Raw genomic sequence first — 21,023 nt, 5'->3', positions numbered from 1 at the left:
GGCCAAAAGGTTCCTATTCAGGGGCTGTCTTTCTCCTAACTTTCTGAAACCCTTTAAAAGACCACCCAGGCTTCTTCCTTTACCTCAAATTTTCTAACATCTGGTACTCCCCTGGCATCTTCAAGCAAGTCTCATAGGAGAGACCTGTGGGCAGCTGAGAGCAGGTAACTGGGAAGAATGGCAGAACACTCATTTCTGCAGCAGTGAGGATGAGAAAGTTCCAGGGTGCCTTCATCTCTATAAGAATTTAAAAGATGTGACTGCTGCATTTTGTGGGTGATGAGCATGAGGGAGAGAAGTGAGGAAATATGGCAAGAATCCTGGGGGTTGACAGAGGACCGTTCAAGTTATATCTGCTCTTTCATCATATAGGAATGTGTGGGGAGAGAATTTGTTAAGGCCAAATAATATGTGGGCTAAAATCGTCTCTTTTCAGCAGCTGCTCTTTGCTTCCTCTCTGTCCATTGGACAAAATGTTATTCTCGAATAAGAATTTAGAGAGATTGTGGACAGATTTATTATCGCAGAACATGACTGTTGAGATGGAACAAGACTGTTTCCTTGGAAAAGGGAAAAAAAGGGTCTTTTGTGTGTGTGTGTCAAAGACTTCCTTGATATTCCCTAAGAGAGACACTATAGTAGCTTGAGAGCTAAAAGAGGCCATTTCTTAGAAGCACTGTGAAACGCCTTAGTTATAACTTAGTTTCTACCTGTGGGTCCCATTTTTGTCTTTCTTCCAGCTGTTTTCAGGACCTTCCTCTGTGTCATTTTGTTCTCTGCTCTGGGAAAGATGATGGCTTCCCTGGACCTCTCTCTGCCAAGAGGCATCTTTATCCTGCTTCTCCAAGTGTCCATGTGGAGCTCAGGTGAGAATATTTTATACTCTATACCTGAATTTTCTTGTTCTCTGAATAGAAATACTAAATCACTTCATTACTTTTCATATATACCTGGGTTAATTCTAAATCCTTTATTTTTATATAATGATTTATTTACCCATTCATTTACCCACAAGGGCAATTAGTCATTCAATGATTATTTTAGAGAGAAGGATCAGATAGAATTACTTCACTAATGCCTTCTAATTCATTCAGGTCTCAGTTTCATGAGGAATGCATTTTTTGATGCCCAAGACCTGATTAAAAACTCTAGTTTCATGATTTTCCAGCACTCTTCTCTCCTCCTCCATAGAATTTACCACTATTGCATTTTAAAAAATCATTTGCTTAATATGAAATGACCCTGTTGATTATAATCTCTGGAAACATAGAAATACTCTTTGTCTTGTCCACTACCATCTTCAGCCTGAATGTGTGTGGCAAATCATGGCTGTATGAATGAGAGTACGTTTATGGATCTTTACTGGGCCAGTAATGATATTGTGTTCTAAAATGCTGATATTCTTGTCACTGATGGCTCTATTCCACAGTTTCATTCTTGGTCATTGGCTCCTCAGAGCCCATTGTGGCCATGCTGGGTGCAGACACCACACTGCCCTGCTGTGTGTCACCGGACATGAGCGTGGAGAACATGGAGCTGTGGTGGTTCCGCTCCCAGTTCTCAGATGCTGTGTACATGTATCAAGATGGAATGGAGCAGATGCGAAAACAGCTGGTAGATTTCAAAGGGAGAGCTGGTGAAAGATTACATCACCGAGGGAAGAGTAGCTGTGAGAATCTGCAGTGTCTAGGTCTCAAACAATGGAATGTACATGTGTCTTTTTAAAAAAGAAACTGATTTCGAAGAAGCCATTTTGGAGCTAAAGGTGATAAGTGAGTAATTATCTGAGAACACAGATTACTCTGAGAGAATTGTAAGTGTTCTGCATTTGATTTTGGGGGAAGGATGGTGAACAGGACAGAGACAAGAAGGCAACTGTGCTTCAGGCTGGTCAACTTTCTAGATAATGTATTTAACCCCAAATCCTCTTAATCTATTTATAGACATATTGTGCTTAACTTTAAAATTAAACTACTTCCATAAATATCTACCATAAAAATAGATCATTTATTTCCTTCTTATGTCTTTCCTACACATTTTGAAGAAAGTATATGATGATCACCAAACTGTACCACTACTCTCAGAAACTAGAATCCCAGTTGGCTATTGTGATAGACAGAGGCTCAACAGGGATGTTAGTGGTCAGGTCTTGAATGCATTGTCTAGAAGAAGTGACTATGAGGCTTGTAACTGGGTGGATTGGTATTGTATGAAAAAAAGTTATCCTTACAGGATTGAAGTCAGAAATAATCGACATTCAATAACTAAGTGAAACAGTAGAGAAAACCAATAATTTGGTGGATTTTTTTTCAGAAATAAAAAGGCCTTGAAGAGTGGAGCCAGTGGGAAAGGCTAAAATGGACTGAGGGTTGGTCCTCAGAATGCTGAATTGACTACTGTGAGTGTTAGCATCATTGATGCTGTTTCATTTTTAATAACAAAATATTTTAAGCTCACTGTATCTAACTCAATTCAGAAAGGAGTAAAATAAAAATTGATAATTCTCCCTTTCCCTTCAGTATTCCTTTTTCTCTTCCAAAGTAACTCTCATTACCAGATCATTCTGTACCCTTCCAGTTATCTCTTTTAAACATATTTATATGTGTAATTATAATATATTTACATATAATTATAATTTTAATAATTATACATTGTAATAAAAATGTAATAATACTATGTAATTATGTTTATATATAAACTAACCTTCAAAAATGTTTATGTTAACTCATTTAAAAACAAAATTAAATCTGTTTTGAGCCCTCGACCAATCAGGCTAGTGTGAAGTTATGTCTTAGTTCTTATTGGAGCTTCCTACCTCTCTTTCCCTTGAGTAACAATTGTGAAAAGGTCTTTGGAGTCTAATGCAGCCCATAGCCTTCAGGATTCAGCAAATCCCCTCTAGTCTTGGCCCTTCACGGGTTACCTCTGGGATGCTCATCATTCCAAACTTTGTCATACCTCCCCACATTGACTCTAGGAGGATTAAGTCACAAATATTATTAAAGACTTCTGGAGCAACTCTTCAAGAGTCATCTGAAGATCTCGGTCTTTTGAGAAATCTCTCCTTCACTTTATCAAGCTTCTTTCTATTCTTCTTAAAGACACTCACTCATTGGCACTTTTCCACCTGTATTACCCATTCAACAATATAGGGGGAAAATCTTCATATGGTTCCCTCTTTAAGCCAAACAAATATCGCTGAAGCTGAAATATTATGATTGGAATAAGGACAGGGAAAACTTAGAAGAAAATTCAAGAAATAGGTATTGAAGCAGATTTAATAACACTAGTAAAATGTCAAGTAGTTTTCTGCTCCATATATACATACCGATACCTTATTTAAAATATTTTACAACATATGTTTTTACAACTTCTTTTCCTTCTTAACAAACTATAACAAATTACAAAAGATTGTATTCTTTTATTTTGTTTTTTGTTTGTTTTTTTAATTGTTATTTTTCAATTAGAGTTGACATTCAATAATATTTTATATCAGGTTTAGGTGTACCACATAGTGGTTAGACATTTATGTAATTTACAAAGTGATCCTGCAGAATAGTCTAGTGCCCCTCTGGCACTATACATAATTATTACAATATTATTGACTATATTCCCTATGTTGTAATTCACATCCCCGTGACTATTTTCTTACTACTAATTTGAACTTCTTAATCCCTTGATCTTTTCACTCAACCCACCAACACCCCTTTCCATCTGGCAATTGCCAGTTTGTTCTCTGTATTTTTGAGTCTATTTTTATTTTGTTTGTTCATTTATTTTGTTCCGTAGATTCATTTAGCATAATACCCTTAGGTTCATCCATGTCATTGAAAATGGTAAGATCTCATATTTTTTTTATGGCTGAGTAATATTCTACATGTACCATACATGTACCATAACTTCTTTATCCAATCGTCTATTAATAGACACTTAGGTTACTTCCATATCTTGGCTATTGTGAATAGTACTGCAGTGAACATAGGGATGCATGTGTGTCAGTGCTGAGCTGATTGAGAAGTGAAGGTTTTGGTGGTAAGATGCCCAGTTGGAAGAATGCAAAAGGGGCTGACATGAGAATGAAATGACAGGCACCAACTTTACTGTAGGGAGCACGGTTCTATTGCAGGGAATGTGCTTCTGCTCCTGCTCTTCTTCTGCTCCCCAGGGGAGCACATGTGTAATACAGTAAGCTGAATTATGTTTACATATGTTAGACACAGGCACCCTACTACACTAGTGGAACATTCTAAATCCAGGGTCCTATTCTTAGCTGTGAGCCTGGATCACAGCCAGACCTGGGACCAGCCAGGCCTGGCACCCACAATATATCTTTTTGAATTAGTGTTTTGAATTCTTCAGATAAATACTCAGAAGTGGAATTCTTTGGTCATATGATAGTTTTATTTTTAATTTTTTGAAGAACCTCCAAACTGTTTTCTATAGTAGTTGCACCAATTTGCAATCCTACACATAGTGCATGAGGGTTCCCTTTTCTCCACATCCTGGACAACACTTGTTTTTTGATTTATCGATGATGCCATTCTGACAAGTGGTATCTCATTGTGGTTTTAATTTTCATTTCTCTGATGATTGGTGATTGGTAAATATCTTCTTCCATTCAGTAGGTTGTCTTTTAATTTTGTTAATGGTTTCCTTTGCTCTGCAAACCCTTTTTAGTTGATATAGTCTCATTTGTTTATTTTTTCTTTTGTTTCCCTTGCTCGAGAGATATATCAGAAACAATATTACTAAAAGTAATGTCAGAGAGTTTACTGCCTATATTTTCTTCTAGTTCTATGGTTTTAGTTTTTACATTTAAGTCATTAATTCATTTTGAGTTTATTATTGTGTATGGTATAAGAAGGTTTAGTAACATGTTATTTAGACTTCATGTATTTGTGTGTTTTTTTTTTCTTGTAATTGATTTCTATTTCATGCCATTGTGGTTGGAGAAGACACTTGATATGATTTCAGTCTTCTTACATTTACTGAGACTTTTTTTGTGACCTAATATGTGCTCTACCTTGGAAAATGTTCCATGTGCGCTTGAAAAGATGCATATTCTGCTGCTTTGGGGTGAAACACTCTAAAAACATAATTAAATCCATCTGGTCTAGTGTGTCATTTCAGCCTATTGTTTCCTTGTTGATTTTCTTCTGTAAAATCTATCCACCGATGTCAATGGGGTATTAAAATTCTCTACTATGACTACATTACTGTTGATCTCTCCCTTTATGTAGGTCAATATTTGCTTTATAAATTAGGTGCTCCTATCTTGAGTGCATAAATGTTTACTAGAGTTACATCCTCTTGTCGGGTTGATTCCTTTATTCTTATGTAGTGTCTCTCTTTGTCTCTTGTTATATCTTTTTATTTAAAGTCTATTTTGTCTGATGTAAGTATGACTACCCCAGCTTTTTTCATTTCTATTTCCATGAAATATTTTTATCCACCCCTTTACTTTTAGCCTGTGCCTGTCTTTTGATATGAAGTGGATCTCTTGTAGACAGCATATGCATGGGTCTAGTTTTCTTGTCTATTCAGCTACCCTATGTCTTTTGATTGGATCATTTAACCCATTTACATTTAAAGTGGTTATTGATAGGTTCGTAGTTATTGCCATTTTATTATTTATATTTATTTTTTTTCTTTTCTTCCTCTTCTTAAAGAAGTCTCTTCAACATTTCTTGTAGTATTGGCTTCTGGAGATGAATTCCTTTAGCTTTCTCCTGTCTGGGAAGTTCTTTATATTTCCTTCAGTTTTAATTGATAGTCTTGCTAGGGGTCAGTTTTGGTTGTAGGTCCTTGCTTTTCATTATTTTGAATATTTTACGCCTATCCCTTTTGGCCTGCAAAGTTTCTACTGAGAAATCAACTGACATTCTTATGGGAGTACCCTTGTAAGTAGCTAACTTCCTTTCTCTTGGTGCTTTTAGAATTCTCTCTTTGTCTATAACCTTTGGCATTTTAAATATGCTGTGTCTTGTTGTGGTTCTGTTTAGGTTCATTTTATTTAGGACTCTGTGCTTCTTGGACTTGTATGTGTATTTCTTTCACCAGATTAGGGAATTTTTCAGTCATTATTTCCTCAAATAGGTTCTCAATCTTTCACTTTTTCTCTTCTCCTTCTGGCACCCCTATGATGTGGATGCTGTTATGCTTGATGTTGTCCTAGAGGTCCCTTAAACTATCCTTATTTTTTTATTTATCTTTTCTTTTTGTTGTTTTGATTTTATGTTTTCTTCTACCTTGTCTCCCAAATAGTTTATTTGATCCTTTGTTTCATCTAATCTACTGTTGATTCCTTCTAGTGTATTATTCTTTGCAGTTATTGTATTCTTGATTTCCGACTGTTTTTTTCTTATGGTTTCTATGTTCTTTTTTATGCTTACTGTCTATGTTGAAATTCTCACTGAGATCATCTATTCTTCTCCTAAGTTCATTGAGCATCCTTATAACTAGTGTTTTGCTTTATGTATCTGGTAAGTTGCTCGCTCCTATTTCACTTAGTTATTTTGCTGGATTTTTCTCCTGTTCTTTCATTTGGGACAAGTTTCTTTGTTTCCTCACTTTGGCTGCCTCTCTGTGTTCACTTCTATGTATTAAGTAGAAATGCTATGTCTCCCAGTTTTAGCCTAGTGACCTTATATAGTAGGTGCCCTGTGTGACTCAGTGGCACAATCCTTCTGATCACCTGTGCCAGGTGCTGCGGGAGTGTCCCTTGGTTGTGTGTGTCCTCCAGTTACAGTTGAGCCTTGATTGCTGTTGGCACATCAGTGGGTGGGACTGACTCTCAGGCTGATTGGCTGCGAGAATTGGTCATGCCCACAACATATGAGATGCTGTTTTGGGGGCTGACCCCACGGAGTGAGATTTGCCCCAATGGGCTTGCGTGCCTGTTGAGATCACCCTTTGTTTGTGCCACTTGTGTGGCTAATTAGACGGTTCTCTGTAGAGGTCTAACACCAGGCTCCTGGTGTGTTTCTTCTGGAGCCTCTTGAGAGGGGCTTTCTTGCAGGTGAAGTTCAGCTGCTGCCTATGACCAACTCAGGGCTAACTGGTAGGAGCTACAAAGCTGTCTGTTCTTGGTCACTGTCTGTGCTGGACCTGGGTGCATGCATTGAACCAAGGCCAGCTGCCACCGGGCCTGGGGCAGCTCAGCAAAAGGCCTAGGACACCCCAATGTCTGAAGCTGTCTGCTGGCTGCCTGTAAGACTCAAGAGCTGATGGAACCTCAGGTGGTACTCGAATTAGATGGGGCAGGATTCCAGAGAGGCCCGAGGATGGGGCAAGTCGTGCTTCCCAGGTTAGTATAGATGCAGATTTGGTGCCAGTGCTTAGCCTGTGGACACTAGCAAATGTCTCAGAATATGCTGAGGCCTGCCACTGTCTACCTTGGGCCCACACACCTTAGATATTTAGTCAAGAAATACTGCAGCTTGTCTATGGCCATGCTACCCTGAAAAAGCCCGATCCTGTCTGATCTCAGAAGTTAAGCAGAGTCAGGCCTGGTTAGTACTTAGATGGGAGACCACCTAAGATGACCAGATGCTGTAGGCATAAAAAATAAAAAATAAAGATTGTAAGCTGACAAGGTCCTTGCAATCTGTGAGGTCAACCAAGAGTTGCCTCACCTAAAAAAAATAAAAAAGAAGTACTGCAGCTTGGGCCAGGGCTGGTTTCCTGCCACGAAAGTGTCTCCCAAGGTGTGTGAGGCAAGGTCTGTTGATTGCTGCTGAAAAAGCCCCTTACTGAGAACATGGGGTTAGGCTAGTTGCCTAGCAACAAAACTGCCACCAGCAATTTGCCAGTTGTGTGTGGTGGTGGTGGTCGGGGGGGTCTCAGGGAGTCACAGGGGTGAAATGAATGCATCTTACCAGGCCAATGCAGCTCCACATTTGGCTGTGTGCACTCAGCACAGAGGGGCTACACAGGAAGAGGACTCAACAAAAGGACAATAGTGGCTGTCTTTCAGCTCTTACACTAAATCCACACAACTCAGTTTTTCCCTGTGTGTCTCTGGCACCTCCTGAGCTGCTGTCCCTCCCCCAGAACCCAGAGTGAGTGCTCGTGAGTGAGAGTCTGTGCATGGGCCCTTTAAAAGGAACTCTGCATTTCTGGCTGCCTTCCATCTCACTCAGATGGCCAGAATCCCCACGTATTTTCACAGTGGGATTTTTGTGGGAACTCCTCTTCACTGCACTGGAATTCTGGATTGGAGAACCCCAGTGTGAGATTAGGGTCTCTTGTTCCTCCTGGGGGAACTCTACTACAGAGATATTTCTCCTGATGCTCAACTGCCACACATGGGTATGGGACGAGCCCTTTTCACATCTCCACCCCTCTTACCAGTTTCGATGTAACCTCTTCTTTATATTTTTAGTTATAGGACTTCTGTTTGGCTAGTCTTCAGATGGTTCTCCAAGTTGACGCTTCCATAATTTAATTGCAATTTTAATGTGGTCATAGGAGGAGGCATGAACAGCATTTACCTACTCTACCATCTTGAAAACTGAGTGTTTTCAATTTTATATTATTACAAAATAATAAAATACACATATTTGCACATAAAGTCTTTATGCAGTGACATAAGTCATTTCTCACTAGGTAAATTTCTCAAAAGATTAGATTTATACTCCTTAATGTAACAATTCCAATTTCAAGATAATCACAAAATTTCTTTACTATATGGACAGTCTAATAATTATTCTGGTTTATACTCCTAACAGTAATGTATGAGAATAAACACTTCTTCCCATGTCGATGACACTGAATATTAGATTTTCTTTTGTTTTCACTTCTACTAGTCTGATAGGTAAAAAATTATATCATAAAAATTTGCATTATCCTCATAAGAAGTAAATTGTATATTTTTTCATGTGTTTCTTACCAGTTTGTATTATTTCTTCTTTCAATTTTTTGTTTATGTCCTTAAATTAACTAGGTTTTTTTGAGAGGTATCATCTTTTTGAAAAATATTTGATCAGTTTATAGTTGCTCTTTTACTCATAAATGTTGACTTTTCCCTAGTCTGTATTTGTCTTATAATTTTTATGGTATCTTTCATTTATAGAAGTTTAAAAGTATGTTGTCAGTACTGTCAACATTATGTCTTCTTAGTTTTATGGTTTTCTTAGACATAATCTTGTATAACAACACTACAAAACTATTTTACCTTCCTTTCTCCTAATACTTTGTCTGTAAAATATATTTTAATTTAACCCATTTCCCATTTTCCCTGAGAATACTTGCTGGCAACGCTTGCAGCTGCAGCACTTACCCCGAGATACTTTGTGGATTAGAGTCCTAACCTTCCCTCAAAGTTTGCCATGAAATATTTCACTTTTTTTTTATTATTTTCGCATCACTCTAGTATATTGATAGTCTTTGGAAACAAATGACATCATTCTATTTATAGCATTTTGTTTTCAGTAGTGGTATTTCCACTACAAAATATAGTAATTCTCAGTCACCAAAAATGTCAAATCCTAGAAAACATAGCATTTCTATGCGTGATGTTAAATTAACACTGGCAGCAAGCTTCATTCTTTTTTCTAAAAGGGAAAAGAGTTAACATACATAATGAATTTAGTTCTAACTTTAAATGTACCACTCAGTGAATTTTCACAAAGCAAATACACCTGAGAAACCAGCACCTAAATCAGAAAACAGAACATAATTAGTAAAGTCTATTTTCCCCTTCCAGTCACCATTTCCTCAAGGGTGATCACTGTTTTGATTTCTAACCTTATAGATTAATTTTGCTTGGTTTTTAATTTCACATTCATAAACTCTTTTAAGTCCGGCTTTTTTCTGCTCACCATTATGTTTGTGAGACTTTTCTATGTAGTTAATTACATGTATTTGTAATTTTTTCTCTTTTTATTGTTTTGCTTTTTGTATTTAGAGCTTTAATTATTAGAAATTGGAGGGGCATAAAGGCTTGTGGAATTCTTAAAATAATTTTTATAAGATATATTCAGTTATCTCTATAACATTAGTAAATAATGTAGAAAATCTGCAGCAATTTACAAATGCATTATTTCCCATAAACTTCTTATAGATACCAGGGCAATTTCTAAATTCTCTATATGGTTACAAAGTTTAACTGTCCATTTATTTGACAATATCATATGTTTCTATTTCTAAAGCTTTACATTCTCTGCCAAGACAAATATGCTGTTTTTAAATTATAATGTTTTTCTTCTTTGAATATATTAGCCTCTTAAATTAATATTTCTGATTTAATTCTCTCTGTTAAAATACTTATAGGATTATTTTGTACATTTTCTTTATGTGTAACTTTAATGGGAGGAAGTCAAATTCATTAGAATTTGAAGGAAGGAGTTACAAACTCTCCTGTCACTGTAATCCCATTTTAGTATCTTCCCAAATAAGAGGTCAAAGATTTTCACATTCTTAAAAATAACCTCATGGGAGTCACAATATTTTTTTAGTATCTTTCCCATATCAATTCATTGAATGATAAGTATAAAGACAAGTCCAATGTTTAGAAGCAGTTAGTTGATTATATACACATACTTATCTCCATCTAGTTGACCTTTGCCTAGTACAACTGCTTCTATGCTAAAAAATGGGCATCCCTTCCTGTTTTTCTTTCACAACACAAGTATTGTTTTCATCTGCTTATTTCAACTCCGAACTTTAATGGTTACATTCTTCCAGGAGGTACAAGATTATTTGGTCTATTAGTGCTTGCTTCCTCGACTTTGATCTGCTTAGAACCAGTTTCACCTTTTTTCCCCCTTCTCCAAGAGAGTTGGAAGCCCTCTCAGACAATTCTGAGGATTGTCTTTCAGACCGCTTTTTGTTTTCCATAAGTGTGTCCCTCCCAGGCAGGTCAGGGTCTGATAGTAAAAATTAGTAGCTGTCTTATACCCCTCCCCCACCCCCGCCACCCAAAAGATGAGGTAGCTGAGGTTCCTAGGATATTTTCTGCATCTTATGGCTGGCTCAGTCCTACTCTAATTCCTGGCGTCCTGCTCCATGAAGAACCCCTTCTTCGGAAAAAAGCAGTGGAAATCATTTCTATTCCAGGTCAGTGTTGTTCATTTTGGGGACAAGAGAAGAGTAAGGAGGGGATATTTGAGATCTGGGATGAAATAGGCTTGTATAATGTATGTTTTTTACCAGGTTTTGGGAGCCCTGTGCCAGAGCCCTTCTTTCCTAAGACCTCTCCTTGGAAGTTAGCATTTGCTGTGACTTTCCCCATACTTGAGATTTTTGTGGGTGCTATTGTGTTTTTGGCCTGGAAAGAACAACAGGAAAAGAAGAAAGCACAGGAAGCCAAGAAAGAAAAAGAAAAAGAAAGTAAAGCCAAAAGTAAAACTTAGTGAGATCTATAAATTTAAGGGTTTGTTAGCATGGCCGTGAATATGAATGGCATCTGTTGAAACACTGAGAGAGACATGTGTAGGACTGAGTTAGAGCCTCAAGACCTTCAGCAAGACATGGAACCCATGATCTCCATGAGAAAAATATTATAGTCGAGTCCAGTGGAAAGAGAAAACTCACTGGTATAAACATGGAGTTGAGAAAAAAATGGTCATAGGTGTATGGAAGTAGCACTCAGGATCTAAGCTTATTAACACAGTCTAGAAAATAAACCATGGGCTTTCTTTCTATAAAATCTGTTTTATTTTCTTTTTAGAATCACTTGAGAAAGAGCTTGGTAAGTTCTCCATTTCTTTGATCAATAGAGTAAACAAAGTCATTACTTTATGCTATACACTTGGCATTTCACAGGCTGTTATTCCTTTTCAGCCAGAAGGAAGGAATTATATTATCAAGGTGAGTTATAATAATGTTATGTTTGGGCTAACTATCTGTTGGCAGTCTTCCCCTCTGTTCTGACTGCCTCCTGTTGATCTTGTTGGTGAAAGGAGGTACCCTATCCTAAATAGAATAGATGATCAGACATATGACACTCAACACTGGACAGACGAGATTGACAGCAATTTATTAATCACATATGGCCTGGGGGAGGGCATCATAAGCCATGTAGGATCACATGGGGGTTGTACTTAGGAGCAGAGTGAACCAACAGGGGCTGTGGGAAGCAGGTTTTAGTAATAAAAAGATGATAGTCTTCTGGGTTTTTTTTGTACAAGTATGTGATTGGCTTGTTTGAATAATTTTTCCAGGTGACAAGAAGGTGAAGCCCATTATTATATAAGTTGAGGACCAGATGGAGTTGACCTGGTTGGGCAAAAGGGGAATTAGCTGAGTGGAGGGCATATCTAGTGAGAACAAGGGAACTCACAATTAGGTACTTGGAGCCCTGTGAGGTTCAAAGATGTCAGCAAGTGAAATTTTAGGATTTACATTATACTCTCACAATTCAAGCCTATTCTCTCCTTCTCCTAAAAGAACCAGATCCTCGTGTCTTATCACAGATGGGTTGGCGAAATGTGGAAAATGGGAGAAATAGAACAGGAGATATAAAAGAAGACAAATATCTCAGAATTGTCATTGAGATGAGGAACACAGAAATATAGCACTATGATAAACCTTCAGATTTCAAGTGGTTACAGCAATTTCATAGTCTGAAGTGAAGGTCATGTAAATGGGAGAATCTAATTCTTTTGTTTTATTTCAGACTGGAAAAATACTGAGTTATATGCTGGTGAGTAACAGATGTTGTTTTGGGGTTTCAGGTGCCCTAGGATTTCATGAGACATTTCTAGGGCATTTTTCAGATAGGTGCCATCTTCTGGAGATTTTATTTTCAAGCTGGGAGTCCAGAAAAATACAGAGGCTAAGGAAATAAGCATCCCACTAGTTCAGAGGACACATTCTTGGCATATTTTCCTATATGATTTTTTTTTTCTTTTTAGCCTGGAGAAAGGAACATTTCAAAGCAAGTGAGAGATGGTATTATTTCGTCTCACATAATCTCTTCTCTGCAAATGAGAAACTCATATTTATATAAACTTCCAATAATACCTACTTGTTTATTCATATCATGGCTTTCATTTCAGTCTCAATCTCATGTCAAAATGTTAACAGATTTCTTACTGTTCTAATACTATTCATTCAGCATAAATTTATACACCTATTTATTCAGTGTCAGATAAATAAAGCAGATCTGGTCTCTGACTTCATGGGAAAGAGTACAGACAAATTGTGATGAATGTTTTGAAGGAATAAGAGATTGCTTTGAGAAAAAATGGTGGATTAAAGGAATTCCCCTGAGAAATTGATATTTAATCTGAGACTTAAGTGATACGGTAGATTATTCATGTGAATAACTTTCAAAAAGTAGTCTAACCATCCCAAGACAGTGGAAAATGGCCCCTCACCATCTTAGAGTCTTTCAGGATTATGAGTTATCAATTTCTAGTGCATGCTACTTTACTCTGAATATTCCTGCATCTATAAACATTTCCTAGTTAATACAATCCTCCAAAAATTAAAAGATATTCTAGTTTCCCATGTACAAATTTTTAGAAAAATAAATCTTTAATTACTGGAAATATTTGGTTTGACAAGAAGCATATTAATTACTACTAGTATTAGTACTATTTCTGCTATTACTACTTATATTAATGTTACTAGAACTGTCGGAAGCTAAAATTTACCAAGTGTTCCTCATGAGCAAGGCATAATGTTAAATTCTCTACACATTATCTCATTGATTTCTCACAGTAGTACTATGCTAAGGTATCATAGTTATGTACAACATCACGAGGGTAAAATGAGGCTGAGAGAAGCAAAGTAGCTTCACCAAGATCACAGCTACTAAGGACAGAGTGATTATCAAAATTCAGATTTTTCTGCCTGCAAAGTCTGGTTATTTCAAACATTAGATATATAATAAATGTGTGAGATGTGGATGATACAGTTATTATGTAAGCCAAAGTAACTTAAATGAAAATAGGTACAGTGTGATTGGCAGTATGACAGGGCTTAATTAAGAGCAAACAGTAAAGGAGCCAACGTTTAAAGGAGGTTGGAGAGACCCCATCCTGAAATACCTGATCCTGGGGACTTTCAGATGAGACAATCTTCTTGGTTAAACAGTCTCAGCCCATCAGGAACAGATGGTTACCCAAGGTCCTGTCCAAACCTGACCTTCTATGATCTACATGTCATGTGTCTCTTATGAATGGACACAGGCTAGAACATAAGTTGTTTTACCTATTCTTCCATTTCTCTCTCTTTCTCCATTCTCCCGTTCCTGAATTTGAATCTTTCCTAAGGCCAACCTGTCTTCTTTGTGGATGACTTTTATTTTTTCCCCACACCTGCGGTTGTTGTTATTCTGGATCCAGACACAGCTCACCCCAATCTCATCTTATCTGAGAGTAGAAAAGATGTTTCTGCAATAGGAAATGTTCCTCAGAATGATGACACCCCCACACACCAAGAGTAAGAGGAGTCTGAAGCCATCTTCAGTGTTCTGGGCCAGAATTGCTTTACTTCAGGGAGACATTACTGGGAGGTAGAAGTAAATGTGGGGACAGAATGTGGACCTGGAACTAGATGGACTCTAGGTGTTTGCTCAGTTACAGTGAAGAGAGAGGGGTGGTTTGTAGAAAGTCCAGAGAAGAATTTCTGGGTAGTGGCATACAAGGAAGGAGAAATCAGGGTCTCACTTCCCAGTTGAAGTCTCTGTTGTTGAAGCAGTGCACTGACAGAATAGGAGTTTTTCTGGACTGAGAGGCTGGGGCTGCATCTTTTTATAACATGATTGATGGGTTTCACACCTATTCCTTTACTAGAGTCACCTTCTGTGGGACCCTCCATCCTTATTTTAGCCTTCAGGGTGTTGGCACATCTATGACCATCTGCTTAGCTTCAGATAACACTGAAAATTGTCTTGATTCCTTTCCAAGGACCTCTGTAACTCATTTAAGGAGTCGTGATATGGGTGTCCCCAAAGAAGCTAACTCTCTGTTACTTCCATAAGAACTGAGGTGTCAGCTCTTTGTGTATCTCTGCTGCCTCCATTCAAACCTCTTATAGGCATGTTCTCCAAGAGAGCTGCCCTTGTGTGGAGGGTAGATAATTTTCACTAGATATCATTTCAACCCCTTTCAAAGAGGGAGAGACAGAAAGAGAAATAGGAAAACTGGAAAATGTTAGAGAGGATTTCCTCTAGTTTTATCTTTGGGGAAATACAGTTTCTTTATGAGCAAGAACAATTAATTTGTCACAAGAAAATTCCAGACAAATGCATGGCCTCTCTTCTGTTCTGGTGCTCAGTGTGTACTGAAGTAAATATTTTTAAAACTACACTTAAAGAGGAAATCTCTCTTATTATTTGTGTTATCAAATATAGAAGAGGAGATGGTACTGGAAGGGAAGGGCCGCAGTTAAGTGAATTCTCAATACATGTTACTATTTTTGGAGATACACAGAAATCTGTTCAAGTCTTTTCAAAGTTAATAGCTCATCTTGTCCTTACCTCAGCCCTAGTGTCCATCAGTTTCTAAACTTGGAGTTTTCCAAGAGGTGGGGAGCACTGATATATGATTATAAGCCATTTGAACAGGAGACCAAGCCTTCTGGGAGGCAAAAGACCCTTCCGCCTTGTTTTTAACACATTGTCACTGGTTGGCAAGTCCAGAATTGTGTCCTATGTGAGCATGTGAATGACAAATAAATTTATGTTGCTGTTTATGTTTTCAAAGAAACACATTAGTCAAATAAGAATGAAGAAACATCTGCAGCCTTCATGGAGAGAGAGTAATTGATGTCACTGGCGTTTTTTTTTCCTCTGACCATATTTTTTCCACTGTTGAGAGTTTCCTTTGCCTTTAATGTAACTAAGACTTCTCTAGCTGTTATCACCAAGCTTACGTCTTCTGGGATATAAAATATGAGCTTCTCTTGTTAAATGAGCCTCTCTTCCTGGTTATAGAAGAGATCCACTTAGATTTTTCTACACTATTTACAGATCTTTAAACCACAAGTCCTTTTAGGTATCTCTCTTGGATGATGTATCTCCTTAGTGAAATTTCACTGGCACACTAAGTGGCAAAGCCATTATTTGAACTCAGGAAGAATAAACCCAGAGTCCAGAATATTAACTTCACTGACAGTAAAGGGAAGGCTTATATAACAAGCAAGAGATAATAGAGGCAGGAGAGAGATAAATGAATAGTGGAAAATATTAATTGGTTTAATCACATGGATACGGCGGATGAGAAGGGATTTCTAGACATGAGAAGACTATACATGGGGATAATAACAAAATAGGAGCAAATGGGATTAGAACTATGATATACAACAGGAAGGATAATGGGTTCAGTTTTGGATATTTTTCTTATGTACTCAGGACATTCAGCATTAGGTTCTCTAATGATTTTTCGTATCTCTCCTGCAGGAACTAAATTCATATTTGTTCTACAACAGGGTTCTTCCACCTGTCACTTCTCCAGTTATTTTAATGGGTTTTTGTCCTTTTTAACCTTAGAGATTGGAGAGTATAGGCTGAAGGTGGACCATGAAAGAAAATGTGAAGGTTGATGTCCTATTGGAATCAAAGTTGTAGAAATGTCAGGGATGACACTACTCACCATGTCCTCAACTCTAGCTGTGGGTAAATCAACAAACAGTGAAGAGTTTCCAAGTAGCCTATGGTTTCTGGCAAAGTAATGACCTGAATTCACCACCTGAATTATTTTTTTATTGCTAATCTACTCTGGCAGTCCCATTTTGAGTGGAGTTTATAAAGGTATGGTAGGACATTCAAATAACAAAGAAACGTCAATATAATAAAAAAAGTCTTAGGGCAGAAATTATGTCTTATTGAGTATTTTATCTTTATGGGTCAGCATAGAGCATTCTACAAATAAGGATTCAATAAATATTCCACTTATTGGATTCCACAAATGTTTATTGATCAACACTTTTCTAGGTTATGAAATACATTTTTTAAAAAAAGAAAAATATTACTGCCCTAATGGAATCTGTAGTCTACAGACAAATGAGAAAAAATTCCTGCAGTGGGGTTAACAAATTTAGTCTCTCTGTTTCCTCCAATCCTCTCCGTGAAACTGAGTCCATCTAATCTGTACATCTATTCTGAGAATTGCCATGCTATACACAACTACAACCAGCTATCTCTTCATTAAGAGTAAGACGGTACTGGATTCTTGATGGGCCAATCCAATTACTACTCACTCATTAATCACAGTGACTGTTTCAATGATTGGGGTACCTTACTCAAGCCATCAATCTCCTTTCCTACAGTTTTCCTAACTGGAATTGGAACTGAGAAGGTAAATGAATCCCCAATTTGGGAAGCTAAAGAAAAATATGTTTTTAAACACATAATAAAAGAATTTGACTGAAAAAAGCACATTTTCATGATACTTTCCTAGGGAAAGCCTATATATTTATATATAGGGCCTATACAAAAACAAGACTAACGAGCAAAGAGTTTGATTGATTAGGAAGGAAGACAAAAAAGAAAGAAGAGTAAAAGGAGAGTTAACCTTCAGACATTATAAATAAAACATTTTTAATTACATTAAATCAAAATAGAGTAATGTCAAAAATATTTTAAGGCAAAGCTAACATATTTACTAATAAATTTGTCTTAAAAATGTGAAAGATATATAAAGTATATAAAGGTATAGCAATGTATCAAATATATGTAAATAATTTGTCAAACCCCATAGAACGGACAACACAAACAGTGAACCCTAATGTATGGGCTGTAGTTGAAAATAATGTATCAATATTGGTTCATCAATTGTAACAAGTGTACCACACCAATACAAGATGTTAATAATAGAAGAAACTATGGGGAGAGAGAGGATGGATATGAGAATGCTCTGAATTTTACACTCAATTTTGCTGTAAACCTGAAGAAAGCTCTTAAAATAGTCTTTTTAATTAATAAAAAGGAACGAAGTAATGGTGCATGCTACAACATGAATAAACTTTGAAAACATTATGCTGAATAAAAAAAAGCCAGACACAAAATATTCACATGTTTTATGATTTCATTTATATGAAATATCCAGAATAGGCAAATTTATAGAGACAGAAAGTAGATTAGTGGTTGCCAGGGGCCGGGGAGAGGGAAAAATGGGTAGTGACTGCTTAATGGGTATGGAGTTTCCTTTTGGAGTAATGAAAATATTCTGGAACTGAATAATGATGATATTGTGAATGTATAAATACCACTAAATTGTACACTTTAAAATGGTTTAAATTATTAATTTCATGTTATGTGCATTATACCACAATTAAAAAAATTAAAAACTAATGTGTAAATACTTGTGGGAGAATAATACATAGTTTCAAAGACAAATTTATTAGTTCAAAAATAGGAAAAAAATTATTAGGACCTGAAAGAGAAACTCCAGAATGCTGTAGATAATCTTCAAAAAGCAGTGATAACGCTGTGATGTTTGTTTTCCTAGAAAGCAGCAGAGTGTCATTCTCATTCTCACTTCAGACTACTTTAAGACTTTTTTCAGGTCTCCCTTTTCCTACGTTCTTTCTTCTTCCACATGTAGCTTCTTTTCTTTAATTCATTATGACTTTAAAATAATTTTACTGTTTTGTCTTTATTGCTTATATTTATTTATTTTATAATTATTAATTTTAAATTGTGTCTTTTATTTTGTTCTTAAAATAAAATTCACATTTTTATATAAATGATACATAATTTTTCTCTGGGACTAGATTTTCTAAAAATGGCCCCCACTCCACTTCTCTATTAACTTTCTAAAAAGTCTGGTGCAGAGATTCCATACTTTATATAATTTTCTAGATTATATCTTAGTAATCATATTTTTTCCTTATATTTAGCTGTATTTTTTCCATTTTCTCAGCTCTACTTGGATAATTAATTGTCACCTTCTTAAAGAAACCAATCAAATACTTGATTATTTTTTGTATGTCCTCCTCTAGGCTAAATTGTATTTCCCATTGGACTTTCTAAGAGTCTTTGGTCATCAAATAATCAGATTTGATGAGCAGACAGCATATCAGAGAGTTTGGGATAGATTAGGTCTCTGAAGGGATTAGTTAACCGGAGTGAGGTTGAAGCACTCTTGATCTGGATGGTCTTGTAAGTTCCTTTTCAAGGTGAAAAGAGAAATAAGCTCGGGCTTGGAATCCAATCCTAGTTTACAGAAGCCAAAGCTGTTGTTTTCCCTGGAGGTGTTGCAGAGTCTCCTCTGGGTGCAGGAACAGTATCAGGAGAACCTACATTTGGGGGCCAAAGAATGAAGAGGGAATATAGAGTTTCAGAGAAGAAAATTGGGGGGAAGGTATAGATAAGGCACTTAGTCATGTTATAAAAGGAGAGGAGTCCAAATACATAGTCAAGGGAGATACTTCTCTGACTTATCCTGTGGCCACCTTCAGGAAGGAGGCTTGGAGGAGAAGTAATGGCCATACTCATGTCCATAGCAACCAAATACCCAAACCCATCCTCAGGTGACACAAATATGACTCCCTCACATTGTCCTTGAAAATACCTAGAACCTTTCCTATCCTCTCCCCAAGCTGATCTCTTACTACCACCTCCCTGACTTGAGCCCCTCCTGGCCTGGAACATTGAACAATCTGTCAAATCTCTGTGGGACATCTGGTTGCATACATTTCCATGGGTCACACACTTGTTTCCCTCAGAAAGGATCAGTTCTGGGTGAGCGGTGTATAGATTCAGTGTCACATTCACTGTAGAGAAAAAATTCATTCTGAAAATAATATTGTGGAAGTATTAAAAAAATATTAATTTCATAGTATTAACATGCAAACGGGCACACAAAAGTTACAGTGACAAGAAATTTAAAGTGGAAGAACTTTCTAGGGCATATGCAACAGCCTCTCTATCAATATGTGAGAAGTTTTTCATAGGCAGAGCAGGAATCACCAATAAGCAAGTCATCATATTGTTGAAGATCTCAGAGAAATGTTCATGCCAAAAGAATCAGTTAAATCTCAGTTCTCAGCTTTGAAAGCAAGGATGGCTATGCCACATTTTTTTTCTTCCTTTCCCTTAACTAGGTTGCTTGGGGAATTTGCACTACGGGATCAAATTATTGTCTCGTAATCCTTTTGTTTCTGTTATCACTGTAAATGCTGATCTCATTCAGCATTGGTCCTCAACTGCATGACTGTAAGTCATAGACCCTCATGTTTCATTACTTGCTGAAGGTTCACTGAATGACTGCCATATGTGACTGAGAAGCTAAGGAAAGTGTGCAGTAAGGTTCCCACTGCAGTGTGCCCCACACTGTTTCTGTTTACCTAACTACTTTTTTTCTACAGCTCGTCCTCCCAACCAGGCCTACAACCACTGCAAGAAGCAATCCCCAAATAAGCAGTATCTTCCACGAAAAAGTCATCCAAAATGAAAACCGCAAGATCTCATTAAGTCATGAAACTGAGAAATTTTCAAGATCGATCATTTTATCTGAACAGCTCCTGAGCTGGAGGAAAGGGTGAGAACTGAGCCTCTCAGGGAGGGAGTTGCTGCTCCTCTCTGTTCTGCAGAAGCTGAGGAGAGACTTGAAGTTTATGTTAGCTTTATTGTTTGCTCTTTGCAGAAATATACACGCATGAACTCTCACGCACTCACACACATTTCTTCTCCTTCTCTTTCCAGTTATATCACCACAATCACTGGAATAACAAGGTTAGAAAAGGATAAAATTACTCAGTCCATAGCCATGAAGGTGGTTCTAAGAAAAATTAGTTTCTAATCCAGAAGAAAATCCACTATAAGGAAAATAGCAAAGTGATGTCATTATTTTCATATCAGAAAAAGAGCTTGTAGATACAGTGACAATAGAATCGATTCTTAGATTTCTGTATATAACAATATAACCACAGGGCTTTAGTTTGGGATGTCAGGGAGACACTCAGAGGAGTAGGATCCCTAGGTGTCCTGAAGAACAACTTCGTAAGAGACAGCAGGAGACTTCATCAGAGAGAAGAAAATAAAAATTAGAATATAGGAGAGCAATAAATTGAATAAGTCTGGGTTGATCTTCATATTTATTTCCTAAAGCTGAGAGGAATATATAGAA

The 21,023-nt window shown here is 37.0% G+C and overlaps 1 protein-coding gene and 1 pseudogene across 1 annotated transcript; both read left to right on the top strand.

Moving 5' to 3' along the window:
- Nucleotides 1-280: 280 nt before the first annotated feature.
- On the top strand, nucleotides 281-1,771 carry LOC120597561 (butyrophilin subfamily 2 member A1-like). Its single transcript, XM_039856101.1, has 2 exons — nucleotides 281-866; nucleotides 1,430-1,771. The coding sequence occupies exons 1-2, from the start codon at nucleotides 791-793 to the stop codon at nucleotides 1,723-1,725; spliced, it is 372 nt and encodes a 123-aa protein (XP_039712035.1). The 5' UTR covers nucleotides 281-790; the 3' UTR covers nucleotides 1,726-1,771.
- A 5,670-nt stretch (nucleotides 1,772-7,441) lies between these two features.
- On the top strand, nucleotides 7,442-7,560 carry LOC120597767 (uncharacterized; annotated as a pseudogene).
- Nucleotides 7,561-21,023: the final 13,463 nt, after the last annotated feature.

The sequence above is a fragment of the Pteropus medius genome, unplaced genomic scaffold (genome assembly GCF_902729225.1).
Source record: "Pteropus medius unplaced genomic scaffold, Ma_sr-lr_union100, whole genome shotgun sequence".
NCBI lineage: Eukaryota > Metazoa > Chordata > Mammalia > Chiroptera > Pteropodidae > Pteropus > Pteropus medius.
Note: the sequence above shows the minus strand (reverse complement) of the source record. Positions and strands in the feature narration are given on the sequence as shown.